Source organism: Syngnathoides biaculeatus, chromosome 4 (assembly GCF_019802595.1).
Source record: "Syngnathoides biaculeatus isolate LvHL_M chromosome 4, ASM1980259v1, whole genome shotgun sequence".
NCBI lineage: Eukaryota > Metazoa > Chordata > Actinopteri > Syngnathiformes > Syngnathidae > Syngnathoides > Syngnathoides biaculeatus.
Window position 1 is genome coordinate 9,490,380 of NC_084643.1, and position 20,067 is coordinate 9,510,446.

General features: G+C 42.4%; 1 protein-coding gene across 1 annotated transcript in view; it reads right to left on the minus strand.

Annotated features, from left to right (window-relative positions):
• Positions 1 to 7,845: 7,845 nt before the first annotated feature.
• The window catches only part of plcxd3 (phosphatidylinositol-specific phospholipase C, X domain containing 3), a 29,786-nt gene continuing 17,564 nt past the window's right edge, over positions 7,846 to 20,067 (minus strand). Inside the window, exons 3-6 of the mRNA XM_061818538.1 lie at positions 19,813 to 19,986; positions 16,955 to 17,130; positions 13,683 to 13,784; positions 7,846 to 11,271 (exon numbers count right to left, since the gene is read on the minus strand). Coding sequence (XP_061674522.1) covers positions 11,112 to 11,271; positions 13,683 to 13,784; positions 16,955 to 17,130; positions 19,813 to 19,986 — 612 coding nt within the window. The 3' untranslated portion in view covers positions 7,846 to 11,111. The remainder of the gene's footprint in view (positions 11,272 to 13,682; positions 13,785 to 16,954; positions 17,131 to 19,812; positions 19,987 to 20,067) is intronic.

A 20,067-nucleotide genomic window follows, 5' to 3' on the forward strand; every position in this document is an offset into this window, starting at 1 on the left:
CCGTGTTTCGAAGGTGAAGTTGAAGAAGTTGTTAGTCCCAACGGACGGCATCAAGGAATGTTTTTTTTTTTTTTTTTAACTAACTGGACTGGTTAGGACTGGAAACGATGGGTTTTTTCAACTTTGTAATAACAGTCATGATGTGTTGTTGTTGTTGTTGTATAGGACCAGATAGTGGCAGCCTTGAGTTTCACAGAGTACTGCATGTGATTAACTGTAGCAAACACTGGAGGGCAACAGAGATTTAAAAACAATTTCTGGTATTGACTTGGAGGGAAAACTTGAATACAATAAAAAAAAAAAAAAAAACATCATTTTTCTTGATCGCGCCTTGACGTCTACCTCATAAATCATTACTAACAGATTCTAGCTGACTCTAAGTCAAAGAAGAATTTAAATGTTTTTCATCATCAACATCTTATTGAGGAGCCAATTTTGAGTAGTTCAGAATTGGTCTGTCACTACATACACTTCGAAACGTGTACAGTATTGTGTATACACTACCTGATTGCTTGTTTTGTGTTCTGGTGTCTCGTTACACATGAGCATTAACATACCAGGAAGAAGCAAAATATGTGAACGACATTCAGCATACTAAAGCAGAGATTCATGTCAAATATGAATAAAGGATAATTAAGCTTTTTAGGACTCAGGGGACATTTAATTCGGTACACCTGGACAATTAAGTGAGGTCCAATAGTGCTTTCACAAAAACAATAACGCTTCATTTTGATTAACATTATTTCCATGAAAGCTGTAATTACTACTACCGGAATTTCTGGACTATAAGCTTCACCCAGCACATTTTTGAAGGAAAACCCATTTTGTACATACATAAGCCGCATCTGTCTATAAGCCGCATGTGCCCTCATCGAAACATGAAAGAGAGTGCACAGAAAGAGTTTTCAAATTTTTGATAATATACCTTTGCTTTCCAAACAGTGCCCGTGACGTGGCAGTAACACAGCAGCAATACGGGAGTAACACAGTACTAACAGGACTGGGTTAAAACAACATACCGGTAAAAGTCACTGAGACGCGGCAGTAAAACAGCAGCAACACGGTTCAGGCCACCTGCTTTTCTTATCTCTGAAAACTTTTTCATCTTTTTACATTGCTCCAGTTCTTCCTGCCGCCATTTCTAGCGTCTCACCATCGATTCATTTAAGTTCACGCGCAGCAGCAAAGTTTCCTTTTTTATCGGCCAGCGCGATTGCTTTTAACTTGAAATCTGCGTCATATGCATTTCTTCTTGTATTTTCCATGATGAGGGTCTGTTCATGCTAATTTTATTCATGCACAAAGTGTCAAGTGACATTAAACTTGCGTCTTCCTCGACACATATATTCCACCTGTCTCACTCTTACCTTTTCTGCTTGAGCGCCCCTAGTGGTCGTTGAAAAAAACACAAATTAGCCGCATCATTGCATAAGCCGCAGGGTTGAAAACCTAATAAATGTGTATCAAAATGGAGTGTTAATATCTTTCCAGATACCTGTACATGTTTTGTACTGGATTTCATTTGGACGCGACGATGCAAACAGTAGAGTTAGGTAAAGAAGAGTGATTGGGTCATTTTCCGTGTCTGTAAACTCACCAGTCACGTTTCAGCGGCTCCACTGTTGTCGCGGCCTTCGGGCTACAATAACGCTTGGCTCAGACAACAGGCCGGCAGACCGTGGCCTCCATTAGTGCCGCCACGCGACGTTCACGTCGCCTTTTGACCTCCATCTGTCTCCGAAAAGCCAGAGCGTGCAGGCGAGCGGATCTCCTCCGAAGCCTCCGGTCCCCCCCCCCCCGCCAACCATCTCCTGGTGTTACCGCTCTTGTCGATTCCATGTAAGCGATGAGTCAGCTCAGGAAGCTGGTGAAAGGTCAAGAGCTCAGTAATTCCCTCTTCTGCAAATTGCCAACCAAATGACACAAAGTGCGTCGTGTGCGAGAGCCTTTTCGAGGCCAAAACGATATTTGAATTTGCGTCCGTGTGCCACAAACTCACAGTCGAGTGCTGCATAAGAGAATGTCAAGAAGTGCAGTGCTTTTATCAAGTGTAATGACGGTGTGAGCTGAAGTATTTTTGTTTGACGTGTTTTCAAATTACAATTGCAGTTTTAAGTTTCCCCAATCTTTCGCTCTCTCTCTCTCTGACCTGTGGATTAAGACAACAATTGTGAGTTTTCCTTGGCTGCTCCATGTGGATTGTGTCAGGTTACATGACTCCCCAAAGAATAAATCTCCAGTCAGTCTCAACATCTCAATTTTGAAGTAGCTGGACTTTAGGGTCTCAGTCATTTCCAACTACAGGGAGTCCCTGGGTTAAGACGATCCCCCGTCCGCCATTTCGTCTAGCTAATGCTTGTCCATGTTTGTGCGCTGGGCGTATCTTTGCATTTTTCACCCTCATTTTTAGACATTTATGGTCCTCAAGAGGAAAGCTGTGTCTTTAAGCAATGCTTCTGCAGCCAAAAGAAAATCAATGACCGTGGAAACGAAGCTTAAGATCATAAAAAGATTGGAGAAAGGAGAGACACCAACACCGCTAAGGCTTCAGTCGCTCGAATGTGGTGACAGTTATTAAAGACAAAGCCCGTATTTTAGGTTTCTGTACCTATGTCGGATACAATGATCAAAAAACAAGGTTCTTTGATACTTGTCAAGACTGACTAAGACTGAGGACCGGGTTCCTTCGCAATAGCTCAGCAAAGCTTCCCCTTCTTCTTCTCCATCCGCCTCTCAGCAGTGATGCGAAGTACGTCATCTAGTTTATTTCAATGTATTTGTTTTTTATACAAAGTATTTTTGATGTCAATTCTGACTTTAATGGTGGAATCCGACTTAAGTCGAAATTCGAGTTCAGTCGCTACTGTAGGAACGGATCTCAGTCAGCCTGTATTCTGTTGGTTCGGTGTGCTGCCCCGGCTCCTGCACCTCACTGGATCAATTTCACCCGTCCCTTGTGAATTGCGGGGGTGACTGTAACAATTTCCACATCGATTTAATATTGATGCACCTCGTGTCTTGCGTCCTCCAAAACCCAATAGATTTGTGAGCCACAGAACTCAAAGTTAAATTGTCTTCAAATAAGAACAACAAATGAAGACGAGAACATTATGCTGGTGCGCTTTCAGCCTTTACCATGCTCGAGTGAACGTAAGAATCCTCACAATTCCCATCATGTCCCCTGTGTGCGTAGTAATGACTTCATCGTGGTTCATTTGGTCATTAAATATCTACCCGGAGTGCTTTTGTCAGCTCCGGTGGAAGTTTTTACTGCGCCTTCCCTCCAGTTAAAGTGCACCTTGGTGTACTGTTTGCCTTTGTTGAGCTTTATAATGAGATGAACAAGAGGCTCGTGACGGTTCTCTCCTTCATCCTTAGACTCCAAACTTAGCCAAAATGAAATGAATGAATAGCTCCAAGCATTTCTATAAAATGTCAAAACGATTGTTGATTGAACTGTTCCATGTTTTACATTTTGTGTGATCGCGACGCGAGTTGACATAAGTAGTCTTGTTCTCGATTGTGTTCCAGCCGAGAGTATATGTGGTGCATGAATCCGCATTTAGCGCATAGTGTCGATATTACTTTCATACTTAGTGTTAGAGCCAATGACGCATGATACAAATGTACTGTGGGTTAGATTAGGGAAATGTATTATTGTATTTTTATTTTTTTTTTGAAGAAAGACGCTCAGATTCCCCAAGTCTGAGGCCGCTAACACAAACTCATAATGTTGTAATGCTCGCATTTTGTTTCCATTAAATGGCAAAATTTCCAGTGATATTACTCCTACTTTTGTCATATTACTTCATAAAATTATCTACTGATTATAACTTATCTTTTAAAATGAAAACTTATATACATTTATGATCATTTGATGTCTCCAGAAAATAAGTACAAAATTTTAAATTGCCCATGCAGGATGACATCACTTTAGAAAATATTATTTATATTGTGTACAGTAAAGCCTCTGCTCTCGAACGTCCCCGTTTTCGAACAACTCGGTTTTCGAATGAAAATTTCTAAATTTTTTTGCTCCTCTTTACGAACGCCACTGATAAAACCCGGAAATAACATAAGCAGCAGCAACCAGCTGACCCACCCACGACGCGTTTTGTGATTGTCAATTCGAACGTAAAAAAAAAACAAACAAAAAAAACCGCAAATGACATAACGCATGTGGCGCAAACAGGGCACTTTTGTTATTCTGTATAACGCAGCCTCTGTACACAGACGTGTCCCGGTAGTGACTGTTGTTTTTCTTCTTCTTGTTTTTCTTTCTAAACTATGCATGTATTTCTACTCTGCAGTGTATTATCAGGAAAAGCTAAAAAAAATGCTTTAAAAAGCCCAATTTTTTAGGCTCGGAACGCATTATTTCTTTTTCCATTCATTGTAATGGAAAACATTAATTCGGTTTTCGAAAAAAATCACTTCTCGAACCGTTTTCTGGAACGGATTGTGGTCGAGAACCGAGGCATCACTGTATTTGTAAAAGAAGGACTATTCTTTTTTTTTTCTGAAAATGAAGCCCTTTTTTCTCCACAACATTACGATTGTCTCATATTGCCTCTTTGTCTGGAAAAAATGACATCATCTTCATGTTCTGAGCTCATGGAGTGAATTACATCGTGAATGACATGGAGCCTAACATGAATTATACAACACAGTCTGCGCAAGGTCACGGCGTGTGCCACCGCTCGCCCACGTCCATTCTCATCACCGAGGTAACTCGGAGGATTTTTGGTCCATATTTATGATTTTATTTTAGGTTGGGTTGCACGCAGCAGGCAGCCAAAAAGCTGAACGTCCTTGTTTCAACGTCACATTATGAAATAGCTGAAAATACTGGTGATGCATTCCAACCAAACACGTGGAAAACGTTTGGAACATTTATTTTATTTTATTTTATTTTTTTTTTGGGGGGGGGGGTCGAGGGGCGGGTTAATTTTAGTTGGGTTAATTGTAGTTTGCCAGTTATAATTTATTGTTTATGTGACTTGTAACGCGATCTACGGTGCAGATGGGCACATCCGCTTTCAAAAAAGCCTTCATTTATAAACTCAGTTTTCTGCTTAAATAACTTTAATTGGATTTATTTCATACATAATTAAAAAAATAAATATGCTCCCTCAATGGAACTTATCCATGCTTTTATCTAACATAGACTTGACTATTGTAATGGTCTTCTGACTGTGCTCCCAAAAAAGAGCATAGCTGCAACAGCTGCAGCTCGTTCAAAATTCTGGAGCTTGAGTTCTGACCAGAACAAAGCGGTCCGAGCATTTAACTCTAATTCTAAAGTTTTTACAGCGGTTTCCAGTCTGTTTTAGAATAGATTTTAAAGATCTGGTACTGGTCTAGAAATCACTAAATGACTTGGGTCCTGAATACATGAAAGAAAAGCTAATGGAATACAAACCCAGTAGGACTGACTCGGGTCTAATAATGGAGTGCAGACTCCAAAGCAAACATGGCGCCGTTTAACTATTGTGCTGCACACAAGTGGAATAAGTTGCCAACAAAGATGACATCAGCCCTTAGTGTGTATGTTTTCAAATCCAAGTTAAAAACTCTTCTCTCATTTTCTCATCCGGGTACTTCGGGTACTTCCACTTTTCAGTGATATTTTTTGCACTAAAAGCTGTTTTAGTTGTACTTTTTATTTTCCGCATTGCGTTACTTGGTGGATGAAATGCTTTTCTTTCCTTTGCTATGGGTTGCATGTGAATTCTCACAAAAACTCTTTGTTTCCATGATATAGAAGCAGCCTTCGAATTTGAGCCATCCCTGTTGTTGTAGCCAGGGAATCGTTGAATTGTTCAGTCGACTTCTAGGTCCAGGAAGGCAGCCGCTTCCTTTCAGGCGTTTCCGCAAGTCCATTACGGTCAGCATAGTGGGAGCCGCTGCGCATTTGAAAATGTGCCGCACGTCGCGAGGGAACCTGTCCGCTTTTTGGTCAGAGGTCGACGATAGTATTGGCGACATGAGCCACCTAGTCATTGAACATGCGGCTTCGTCCGGAGCGCAGCTGCGATAGTTTGGATCTCGTGGCCCGCGCAAGATTGATTTTGGTTTTGTCCACCTCTGGGGTAGGCTACCCACCAAGGATGACTACCAGTTTGTAGCCGGCCACCGCGTCTTCAACCGTCGTTCGATGGATCCTACGTAGCCCGTCTCGGTAGGCTTGTCCGTCAAACATCGTGCTGGTGGGGATGTCTTGGGCGATGTCTTGACGGACGTCACGCAAAAGTAAGCACACAGTTGAGGTGGTTTGTTTGATACCTGATGGCACGGGTGCGCGGGCATCTGGCAGCGTAGCAGATACCGCCAGGCGAGTAGTTTGTTGTGTTGCTGCGTCGGTAGGATTTTGGTCTCACGATGCAGGTGGTCCTCGTTAGCCATGGCCAGGCAGCCGGTGGTGACTCTGGGGGCGGCGTTCTGCCGAGTCTGGAGCTTCTTCCAGTGGCTTGAGCGACGGAGACCACACTGGAGCGCCGTAGTTGAGGACGGACCTTCCGATTGACCTTTGTACGTCACGGTGAGCATCTCGGCACTCGGGCCCCGGAGACGGCTTTGAGTGTGTTGGTTCGTTGGTTGACACTCAGTGAGCCATCACTCTTTGGTTGCTGCCCAGTTATGCACTTTGGGTGAGCTAGAAGCCATGACGAAAGAAAACGTATACCTTGAAGGTGCGCAAGTTAAGACAGGGAACTTTGGAAATTTTCAAGATTGCTAACGTTCAAATGGGAACTAATTGGGTATTGAGGGTAATCTAATCGAAAAGGCATTATATTCAAGCATAAGTGTATAGAATTTTATGTTTGACATACAGTATGGCTAACCGAGTTGGCGCTAGCACCATTTACTAGTTACACAGTGGTTCAAGTAGATCTGGTATAATTGCATATTAGTACGACAAAAGTGGGACAAGTAGTGATTAAGACATTACTAGTACAACACTGAACTGTAAAGACAAAGAGCATATTTATACATGGACCTCAGGGTGGATATCATGTATATCCAATAAATTGTGTAAAGGAAGTTAATGTTTCCAATTCCACAATACACGGTTATTCTATCTGTGCACTGAAATGTCTTGCTAGTAAAGACAAAGTGCACGCTAGTACCCTCAGATGGGTGACAACAACACGGAAGAAATGCTCAATAACTGCAATTTGTCATGTGTAATGCGCACCCCCCCCCAAAAAAAAAAACATCAATAGTGTGCATTATACATAAGTAATAGGAGAATGGGAAAAAAAAACATTTAATTAATGTATACCGCCATCTAAATTATGAAAAAAGGTGTACACTTTCATTTGACAGGCGTACGTATGACTGCTGATGTGTATAATTCAATCCCCTTTTAAAATATGACTCAAAATGTACCGTCATTATTTTCTTGACGGTTACGTTTTGTTTAATGATTGTGTTTTATTTTTTAAATGCCTGACAGTTTAATTTGAATCCCATTAAAAATAACGTTTGAAAAAGTTTTGCCGTCGAGGATACGTAATGTAGCGTAGCGTAGTAGTCATGTAGTGCGACTGCAAAAATGTGTATTTTTACTAGTATGTAAAACAGTGTTACTGGAAATTTTTTATTGGTGTTGTATGAACCAAGATTGTACTACGTATTTCCAACAGTACAATTGAAACGTTATACCATCATTGAGCAATTTTTATAATTGCTGGGAAAAATAATTATACCTGCACATGCACACAAAAATGAACAATTCTTCAAAAAACATGTAATACAGAGAATACTTAATATTTTGATCATATGCGCATTATGAATTGGAATACAGTAAGTGTTTATTTTTCAGAATTTTGGGGTGCGTATTAAACATGGGTGCGTATTATACACGAGAAATGAATGTCGTTTTCCAAAGACGAGATGGAGGTCGTGGAGAGATAGATTTGGCTTTTATTTATCTGCCACTCTTGGAACGTAGATTTCTATTTGACTACACCGAAGGACTTTTATTGTATTACCTTTTTTTTTTAAATGTGTATATAATATCAGAACAAAAAATGCAATTACAACAGCTTTGATCAGGAAAGACAATAATGACCTCACAGCACGATGTTATGCCCTTTTTCAAGTCTTTTGGCCTTTTGATTGCAATCGGGAGAAGGAAAAAAACAGGATATTTGTCTTAAAGTCATGCAAGTGTAAGAATAAAAATAATAAAAGAGATGCACAAAATTTACCCATCCGAGCAGTGTTTCGATCAGGTTTTCCGTTCATGCACATCACTACCAAATTTGTATTTAAAAAAAATAAGACAAAAAACAAGATTTATGGCAAAGTCGTAAAGTCACCGCTCTGCAATTTCTTGGCAACATACTCATTTGATATGATATTATGTACAGACACGATAGAAACATAAAAAGCACACTGATTCGAGGACACGGACGCGTACAAACATCGCGAGCTCACAGCACCGTTGACTTTTAACTCACATTCACCGATCCCTAATAGTTCTGTGTCACGGTCGGATGTTGGGAATGAGACAAAAATTCTCACGGACTATCTGCAAAAAAAAAAAAAAAAAATCTGCATTTCCTTTCGGTTATTAAACACATTTACCTCTCACACACACAAACGCACCCAAGAAGAAAAAAAAAACAGACACTGTTTAATGTCTTACTATAAAGAACCTCCTACACTGAAAAAAAATTGTATACGTGTACACAGAAATCTGCACATATCAAAAACTTTTTTAAAAATCTCAGCGGTACCCATAAACTCTTTCTCACACACACCAAAAGATCTCACATAAAAACTCAAATACCTTGAAACAAAAATAATCCTACAGTTCAGCTCTTACATCGTCTCAAATTTAGCAACCAAAAACATTTCACTCACGCCCAAAAAAACTACAAACATTACAAAAAAACCATAAAAAAAATCCCACTCCCAACCCCAACCCTAAAACAACTCAAACACACTAATCGACATAAAAAAAAATTATAAACAAAAGCCTTCTTCCTCACAAGTGGGGATTTTTTTTTTTTTGGGGGGGGGGTTTCTGATGTGAATAAACTATTTTTTGGGGTGTGAGAGAGATATTCTTGGTGAGTATGATTTTTTTGGGGGGTGTGGGTGTGTGAATAAGAGATTTGTTTGGCGTATATTAATTTGGGGAGGAAATTTGAGATTTTTCAATGTGTGTGAGAATTTTTGGGTGCCTGAGAAGGTTATTTTTTTTTGTTTGTTTTGTCTGTTTTTTTGGGGGGGGGGTTTATAATCGAGATAAATGTTACTTTTGTCCAATACAGCGGCACGTCGCCCTCCCGTCAAAGCATTTGTCACTTTAATTTACTTCTCTACCGCACAGGTTCTTTATTGACCAAATATGGACACAACAACGCCTGATATAGCAAAATTCCAAGCTCAGACAAGACACAAATGCGCTCCCAAAAGTGCTTATGTCTAAAACATGTTGAAGCAGTGCTGTAAAAAGAAATAACTGCCCCCACCCCACTCCTAAAAAAAAAAAAACTTGAAATAAAGTTCACCTTTCAAGTTTTGTGTGAGCAGAAAGAGCACAAAAGCGTGACGGTGACTCATGAACAGTGCGCCCGCCGCAGCAGTCAATACAGCAGACGTACAAGGAGGAGATTGAAAGCATCAACAGATGCTGCACGGACTCTTGTGAGTAATATTTTTATACATCACGACTCAGCACCCACCACTAATTCATTCGGAGGCAACAAACTCTTCACAGACCTTTACAGCAACATCTTTTTTTTTTTTTTTCATAACTGTGATAACTTATTTGATTTTTTTTTTTCCTACCTCACAAACTCACTGTTTGAAAGTGAGGTTAAATACAAATATGGAAGACATTTTTAAACATGCGAAACACATGAAATCCATCCATTCATTTTCTTAGCCGCTTATCCTCACGAGGGTCACGGGGAGTGCTGGAGCCTATCCCAGCTGTCAACGGGCAAGGAGGCGGGGTACACCCCGAACTGGTCGCCAGCCAATCGCAGGGCACATGGAGACAAACCCCCGCTCTCGCAATCACACCTTGGCGCAATTTAGACTGTCCAATTAATGTTGTACGTTTTTGGGATGTGGGAGGAAACCGGAGTGCCCGGAGAAAACCCACGCCGGCCAGGGGAGAACATGCAAACTCCACACAGGCGGGGCCGGGATTGAACCGGTGTGAGGCCATTGCTTTCCAGCTGCGCCACCGTCCCACCACACAATGAATATTAAAAATGGATTTATCATTTTGTTGTTTAAAGTGTGTAATCTTGCAGTTTAATATATATGTGTTTTCATTTTTTTTTTACCACATGCTCATAGAGATTTTGCTGCATAGCAGCAATGGCACGTGGTGGGTTTAAATCAATATTATCCATAAATAATACAGCTCAAATAAAACTTTCAGAATGAGAAACTCATCTGGTTATTTAATTGAGTCTCCCCAAATGAACGGGAGGGGGTAAACACTCCGACCACACAAAACAACAAATTAATGAACCATGGAAAAAATGTTAGATTAGATTTAAAAAAAAGGTGACATTACAATCAGTTCAGGAAAATGTCGATTGTTTCAATTGATTCATTTTGGCGCACAAACTTCAGCGGGCTTCGAAGCCTTGAATAAACCTGAAAAGGAGAAAAACCTGGACTCGGCTTGGCTGCCTTCTAACACCGACTTCCATTTCAACTTTTTCACAGAATACCTTTGAGACAACAATCACGGAAGAGTATGGTTAGCATTACGTGGAACGAATAGAAAAGAAAGCCTTACATTTGTATGGTGAAAGCATTCATTTTTACAGCACGGTTTGGGTACACCTCACTCAAAAGCGGGGCCGTTTTCGTCTCCAAATCAGCTTGCTTACATTTTCGGCGCACTCCATCTTAACTCACCGTCGGAACGTTTCTCCTCTCAACCTCATCCGCGCGTCATCATTCACCATTTCACGATAGCCCTAAATAAAGTGAAAGGAGCGGCACGTCTCCTCTGAAACAAACGCCAAGGAGAAAAGAGGCAGAGCACAGACCCAAGACCCCGCCCCGGCAGCCGGGGTGGGGGGGGGGGGGGGGCGACCGCGCTCCCCGGCGACCCCCGCCGACGGCCCTCAGGTGGCGTCGTCGTCGTCTTCGTCGTCCATGTGGTAGTTGAGCGTGATGACGGCGCTGATGAACTCGCCCAGCTCCACAAAGTCGGCGGTGATGATGTTGATGCCGCTCTCGCCGGGTCTCTGCGACCGGATCCACTGCATCATTCCCGGCAACGCCCTGCGGAGTCGGTACGCGCATGCAATATTGATGTAAGCGCAACGAATGCATCCAAAAGGACACTGAGGGCACCTGGATCACGCCACCCGGCGTCTGTGGCGTTTGATACTGCAGAATCCACACTTAACCTGCTAGAACATTTGGGTGAGTGCACCCATTTGGTCCGAGTTCTAGTCAACTGTCACGTTCAAATAAATTCCCTGATCTACCTTACAGACTATGGCCTGGGAAGGTATCGGGATCCCTCCGGAAGAGCTGCAAGAAGTGGCTGGGGAAAGGGAAGTCTGGGTATCCCTGCTGAAGCTACTTCCTAAAGCGACCCGACCCGGAGAAGCGGTAGAAAATGGATGCATGGATGGATACATTCTGACCCGCATTTTGACCAAATTTAAGAGGTTCTTGCTCAGAGCTTGTGCTAACCCTGTGTGTAATTTAGTGGAAATGGAGTGGAATTTATAGAAAAATAGCAGAGCTGCTACTGAATCGACTAAACCAACAACGCGCAAATTTTGGACTTGACTGCGATCACTCAGCCGAGAGTAGAATCTCCGCCAAGGATGAGCCACCTGAATTCATAGTTTGGACACCTGCACAGGTTGTCCGGTTGAGTGAACGCCGGTTGTCTGAAAAATCTTTGCTTCCGAGCTCCACTCCCACCTCACTTCCAATGATCTCTCTCAACAATTCCAGTCTGGTCTCCACCGCCTCCACAGCACTCCTCAAACAAAGCAACGACCTCCTCCGAGCAGCTGACTTTGGCTTTACTCACCTCCCCGTCATCCTCCTTGATGTGACTGCAGCTTCTGATACCATTTCTCAAACCTAGGAGGGCTCCTGAATAGGCTCCATCACACTGCCCTCCAAAGGTCCGGTTCTTACCTGCCTGGCTACAGTTTCAAATGAAGTTCAAATCCCATCCATCCCGTTTCTTCTGGTGTTCCCTACGGCTCTGTCTTGGGCCCCATACTCTTTATCACCTCCATCCTACCTTTTCTGTAAATTTGACTTCCACCTTCACTGTTATGTGGATGACGCTCAGTTCTACCACGTCACCAATCCCACATTTCTTCCTTTCTCCCTTTCTGACTGCAACTCATCACAGGTTATCAGTGATCAAGCTGAAATCCTTTTTACCATCATTTCTTTATTTCCCCCTTCCCTCGGGTTAAGAGTCTGGGTGTCATCCTTGACAGCACAGATCACCCGGTCTGCATACTTTCCCTTACCAAACATCTATCGCCTCCGTCCGTCCGTCACACCATCGCACTTCTGCTGTCCTTGTTCATAACCTTGTCACAGCCCCCCCTGGATTATCTTAACTCCCTCCTGTTTGGTCTCTCCCACAGGTCTTTACATAAACTATAGCTTCTCCGGAACTGAACCGACCCTTTTATGACATGGTCCCCCTCTATTCCCCAAATGATTCCAGCCCTGCAACAACTCCACATGCTCCCTGTCCAATATCGCATCTAATATAAAATAGTGATGTGCACGTTCAAGGCCCTCATCTGCCTCCCCCTTTATGTCCTGCTGACTTCCTTCACATTGCCATACCCCCAATTTTCTCGGATCTTGATCCTCCAGCCACCTTCTCCCCATCTTTCCACCGCTGGGGACAGAGACTTCAGTCATCCGGCTGCCGGTCTTTGGAAGTCACCGCCACCTGACTTTGCAAACGCTGACTCATTAACAGTCTTCAAATCCAAACTCAAGACACGTCGAATCACTTTAACGCCGCCCGTATCATTTGCCATTTTAATTGGTTTCCTTTTTCTTTTCTTATTTCTATTGCATTGCTTGATTTCATTTCGCTATACCTTGAGAGATTTGAAAGACACCTACGAACAAGATTTGTCGTAATTATTGTTATGGATGCATATGTGCGGTTCTCCCATCATCCACTTTTCTCTGAACCACATCAATTTTGTATGTGTTCTCCACAAGGGCATTGTTCGTGTATCATTCTGTTATGCTAAAATTCTCTTTACACTCCAAGATAGGGCTGCACCGGCATTTTTGAAGTGAAACGTCAGCAAGAACTAGTTCACTGGAGTCATTCAAAAACACTTACTTTGAATGACATTTCATACATAATTCTGCTACTTTACGGCCACGCTACCCTGAGAACGCCCGATGGTCAGATCTTGGAAGCTAAGCGGGTTTGGCCCTGGTTAGTACTTGGGTGGGATGGGAGACCGCCTGGGAATACCAGGTGCTGGAAGCTTCTTTCCCCGGCTAAAATGCAGAGGGGTTGCGTCAGGAAGGGTATCCGGCGTAAAACTGTGCCCAACAAATATGCTTGTCATCTAAGATGACACGCTGAGGCGACCCCTAACGGGACAAGCCGAAAGGAAAAGAAAAAGATGTAATTCTGCTACTTTCTCTAAAGAACTATGTCCAGACACGCTAACCTTTCTGTGATGGTCTCTCGGAGTCCACTGGCCACGCCCTTCATCACTGTGCTGGCCTTGGGTGTGAGGACCACCTGGGACACGAAGAAGGTCCCCTTCCTCCTGCAGAAGACAAGCAGCTCACGTCATTTTTTTTTTTTTTTTTTTTGGAACCAGCTCAAATCGAATCGAGAAAGCGTTTATTAGTGCTACAATTCTGGGATTAACCAGTGGACAGTGGCGACATGGGCATAATCTCCCAAAACATATGACCTACAATATTCATACCACCGTAGTGCAGTGTTTGTGGCAACTTCACATGAATAATAAATACTATATTTGTGGGTGATATTGGAAAACGGAACATGAATAAATAAATATTGGATATGCTGAAATGAATGTGAACTGCAGCAAGAATAGTCGGCAGCATTCTACGTGGCACAACTACAAGTGTGAATTAAAGTAATTCGTATTAAAGTTTATATATAAGCAGTTAGACCAATAAATATAGTATTTACAGTTACTGTGATTTGACGGGCACGTAAGCACGAAAATTCACGCGTGTAAAATTTGTTATGAGTAGAAATACATAGATATTGAAAGACGTCACTTATTTTGTGTAGTATTGACCAATGTTCCCTCTAAGTTGCGAAAATTGTCGCACATGAAAACCGATTCAGCGCAGTGAACCACAGCCTGACATCTTTTTCTTTTTCCACACATAAGCGCACGGTCTCCTTCTACTTCCTAGTTTAGCCGACACCGCCCCCCTCCGCTCTTAAACGGCTACAGTCATAATGAACACTCACCGGCAACTTTATATCTGGGGGCATGAGTGGTGGACCACACTGGTAAACTTTATATCCACGGGCATGACTGACCACACCCATACATTACATCTCACAGTTCTGAGGACCCGGGTTCGATCCCGCAACCAGTTCAGGGTGTACCCCGCCTAGTGTCCGTTGACAGCTGGGATAGGTTCCAGCACTCTCCGTGACCCTTGTGAGGATAAGCGGCAAAGGAAATGGATGGATGTTTGTGGACAGGTATGAAAAGTATCTATTTTTGGAAATTTTTAGATTATAACCACTCAGAAAAAGCTTCAGCGGCTACTATATTCCCACCATCTTGAATTTTACCAAACGGCTGCCTTGAAATATTTCATTTAAAATATTTGTCTCAGTTTCTAAATATCTTTTATTTCGATGATAATCTATCGTTTTCAAGGTCATGGGATCCAATGTTCCCAGTTGCAGATGTGGTGAGACATTTGTTACAAGTTATTGCAAACACTTACTCATTTCATAAGACAAATTGGTCATTAGGCATACTCAATAACAAACAACAACAGCATTTTTATCATATATTTATTGTAGTATGAATCTCGAGTTTGACTTCTGGAATCTGATCAATCTTAGAGCATCGTGATCTCGAGCCACGTGCTTGATGTAATTGGGATAACGAGGGCAGCCATACAGCAACATGGAAACCGATTTGTTCCTAAAGGTGGCAGCGCGATCACTCATGCCAACATTGCTGATGCTAAAACAGACGTGACTGGTCAAAAGCTACATGAAGACTTCGTTTCAGAGCAAATCTGTGGATATGTCAGCCAGTGAGGACCAGTAAAAAAGGAGAACGACAAGATATTCGTGTCTGCCAACATGAAAAACCACAGTAAATCTCATAATCAGTAAATCGTGGAGAGGAGACCAAAGACTTGTATGTCAAACTGACGATCGGGACCAAATCCAGCAGAGACAATTGAGAACCTTGAATTCACTCTGATACCGGGAGCCCTTTTTACTCCAATCCTGCCATCCCTTGGAAAATCAACAGTGAGCCAACTCCTCAACAATATGGCTACAGCAAAAACTCCACGGGAAGGAAAACAGCCAGAAAATGGGATGGATGCCGCACCAAATGCCCCAAGTCCCAAGATAGCTTTGGTGGATGGAATGGTTCTTCAGCAGAAGACGCTAAGCCACCATCAATTATTGTCAGTGTTGAACATCTCAGTGAATGCATAACGACATGCTAATGTTCCTCAATTGACACTTCGACGAACTCCTCCTTGTGTTTGGGATGATTCTCGGAAAAAGTGCTACCGGGGATGAAAGAAGGCAAGGACAGGGCAGCGATCCAGTATAGACTGTAAGGTTTGAGATGGCACAAACATAAAACACATCACTCTCAGTAGGATCCTTTCACGGAGGAAGGTTGGGTTGACCAATTATATTCCTGAAAAGACTATCCACGTCGCGTCGAACAGTACATCACAAAAACAGGTCATCACCTTTTTTTTCCAGGGAATACAAAGCGCAACAAAGACTTGCTTATTCAATCACGAAGAAGCAGACGCACTGTGGATCTACCAGGCTGTTCTAGCTGTCCTAACTATTTTTGCGACTCTGGTGAGTTTCAGTGTACTCCCCCAAAGGCGCGTACGTCAGACCCATCACTGAACTGCAATAGTATCTCTTCTCCAAGCATATGGCAGAAGGTGACAAGCTACTTTTCCCCTCGGAGCGCTGAGAAAATATGTCCTCGCCGTCCACATCCAAGCGTGAGTGTGGAGACAGGCCAGCGGTAAGTAGACGAGATACAGGAATACATCATTTGTAAAAACGGGCACTACATTGAACACTCAGTTTTTTTTTTTACATTGTCAAAACATTTGAGAAACTTTGGAACAAGTCGGTCTGACCTGCAACAATCACTGTGATTTGATGGCCGTATATGCGCCATCGGACTCGCTAATCTGCACAGTCGAGCACGCAGATGAAATTTGTTACGAGTAGAAATACATAGAGATTGAAAGATGTCGCTTATTTTGTGTAGTCTTGACCAACGTTCCCTCTAAGCTGCGCCACTGCGCAATTGCGCACTCTCAGCGCACACGTAAACGGATCCAGTCAACCACAGCCTGACGTCTTTTTTTTTCTTTTAACACGGAAGCACACAGTTTCTAACAACGAGCTACTGCTCAGCCTAGTTCTACTTCCTAGTTTACCTGACACCGCCTCCCCCCCCCCCCTCCGCTCTTAAAGGGGTACACTCATAATTACAAACAGAACACACATCCGCAACTTTATATCTGCGGGCATGACTGGTGGACCACACCCATAACTTTATATCTGCGGGCATGACTGACCACACCCGTACATTTTTCGAATGTGAGTGACTGCTGCAACATACTGTAGCTGCAAGGTTGAGGTCGCCGTCCCACTCATGGAATGGACAGATGCACAGCCAAGAAACATAAACATACTGAAAATCTGCTAGCTCACCTGCGGTCAGTGACAGAGGCCTGGAGGAACTGAACCAGTTTCTCCGGGTCGGTGGTGTTGGCCCAGGGGGCGGGCATCATCTGGCCGGGCCAGAGGAAGGGCACCTCTAGGGCCATGGGGTGGTGGTAGAAGACCAGCACCTGGTACTCCTTCTCCCAGAGATACTGCAGACTCACCTGAGGACGCAGAGACAGAAGACTGAAAGAAAACAGAGAGCTGCAGCTTTCTGACCGACAAATGTTGAGTATCCTCGTTTCATGTACTCGGGCAAAACATTTTGGAAGGAAAGATTTTTACAGGCAACAAGTCGCGATCAAATTTTCATAATATACAGTCACAATTGGTCTTTTGCAAGAAGGAGCAGTGCAAGAGGACTACTTGCTAAAGCAGAAAACTAAAAAGCAAGACTTCATTTCAAAAGGCCCCACACTAGTTGATAAACAAACATACTTTTGCTCTATATATACATTAATATATTGGTCTTTTTGTGTGTACAACGTCGTAAATACATACAGTATAGGTGTAGCTTCAAATATATTTCTTTTCCAGTTACTGTGTAATGTGTAGTGTTTTAAAATAATAAATACATTTACAGACACTTCTGGGGGAAAAAAAAAAAGAGAAACCATTTAAAAAAATATTGTAGCTATTCATTCATTTATACTTTCGCAAAATGAAAATATTTTCATTTCAGTTTTATTTTTTAAACTGCTGACCACATACTGTAATTCATAAATTCACAAAAATATTTGTAATTCACACAATACAGTATATTTTATACTTGTTATACATACGTATTTTTCTTTTTGAGATGTGTAGTCTTTTGAGATTTTTTTTCCTGCTTTAGCAAAAAATAAAGTCAAATAAAAATAAAAAATTGTAATAAAGTACAATATGTAAAGTAATATAAACCGAATAGCTCAAAATGTATTGATATCAGAGGAAATGGAAAGAAGATGCATTCAAAGTAAGACGGGCGAAATAATTCCGGTTCAAAAATGATATTGCATATTTGAACCACTATATTATTTAGAACCTTATTATCTTGGTATTGGGAGAATTCATGATACAACTCTTCAGATGGAGCTCATTTAAATGTGCAAATGAACCTAATAAAGTGTACACTGTACAGAGCATGGACCCAATGAAAACCTTTGGCCCACGGCAATGCAAGAAGTGTGGATATATATTAATGTACTCATATCATCCCCTGATTCACAATATGTAGTATTTCATGGAGCCGTATTAATCCCATAGCTGCCTCTAAAGTGCTGCAAGTGCAGTGTACAATCTACTTAAGGAGAAGGGATGGAGGCCTTTGGAAGGCGTTTAATACCTTTGGAGGATGGAACAGCACTCCTTTGTTTGGGCTCAAAAAAAATGCTATGAAAGTCTATTATTCTCACTTCTTGTCAAATATTTCCTCTTTTTTTGTTTTTCAGTACCCCTGACTCAAAGTGACTATGAGCAGGATTCTTGATGGATGTTTTGGGTGCACATTGGATAGGATTGTCACTACAAGTTTGAAAAGTTTAAAAAGATGACACACTGTGGCGACCCCTAACGGGACAAGCCGAAAGGAAAAGGAGGAGAGGTCACTACAAGTTTAACCAATCAGTAGGAGCACATGAAGAGAGCAAATAAATGTACGTACTGCTTTCAATTTATGCTTTAACTGAATGTAGTTGACATCTTAACTGTTTGTTTTTTATGAAAATTATTTAACATCAAAAAAAAAAATTATTACTGTAGAAGTGTCCTGTTGCACCATGTTCAGATGATGATGATGATGATGATGATGATGAAGATGCTAATATCATAGCATTTCGCATTTTCTCCAATATTATCATGCATTGGAAAAAAACCTGATATAATACTGTACATCCATCCATTTTCTTAGCCGCTTGTCCTCACAAGGGTTGCGGGGAGTGCTGGAGCCAATCTCAGCTGTCAACGGGCAGGAGGCGGGGTACACCCTGAACTGGTCGCCAGCCAATCGCAGGGCATGTAGAGACAAACATCCGCACTCACAATCACACCTAGGGGCAATTTAGAGTGTCCAATCAATGTTGCATGTTTTTGGAATGTGGGTGGAAACCGGAGTGCCCACCCGGAGAAAACCCACGCAGGCACGGGGAGAACATGCAAATTCCAAACAGGCGGGGATCGAACCCTGGTCCTCAGAACTGTGAGCCCACCGTGGCTAAGTACAACACATTCCAAAAATAGATTGAATCATATGGCTGAAAACTTTGAGCGGTGTGTTTCTTTTTGTAAATAATCTTTTTGCCTGTTTTGCCATTACACTATAATCCCCATTTTTCTTTATTGACTGTTATTAAAAAAGTGACATCTAAAAAAAAATGTCAACAATTGTTTCAAGTACCTAATGATACTACTAGACTAACTTCTAACTTGATTTCTTTTTTGTTTGTTTGTTTTTTTGGTTATCAAACAACGTTTTGTATTGTTTGTTTCAGACCTCAATCTGACCTGCACTCGGGTTCTGGAGTCAGACAACCACCCGAAACACAGCACCAGCAAGTGGCTGCTGAATGGCTTAAAAATACAGTTAAAAAAAAAAAAAAAAAAAAAATGAAGGTTTTTCGTGGGGGCCTCGTCGGAGTCGAGACTTGAGTCTGGTTCCTGCTCAGTGTCGCTGAATTAAAACTACTCTAAAAGGAAGAGTGGGCTCGAGTGTGTTAACAGAACGGTTTCGCACATTCGCCGAATCTACGCGCATGCGCATTAATCACAAGGGAGACTTTTCAGCCCCGGGAGCGCTCAGACTGTCACACCGGGCAGCAACACACCTTCGCACGCCCACTCGAGTGAGGCGCTCACGGGCATACGGTTACCTCCTGGGCAAAGACGACCGGGCAGAGCTTGTCTCCGAAAACCTCCTTCAACATGGCCACCAGCTTCTCGTGGTGCAGGTTTTGCACGCCGTAGAAGTGGTTGAAGTCCAGGAAGACCACTTCTCTGGCGTGCGCCGACAGGAAGCTGCTGATCTGCTCCAGACCTTCTCTCACCTGCGGGGAAACGCGTACCAGGGATTATTTGAAAACTGGGCCAGACCGCTAATCATCATTTGAATAAGCAGCAAAATTACA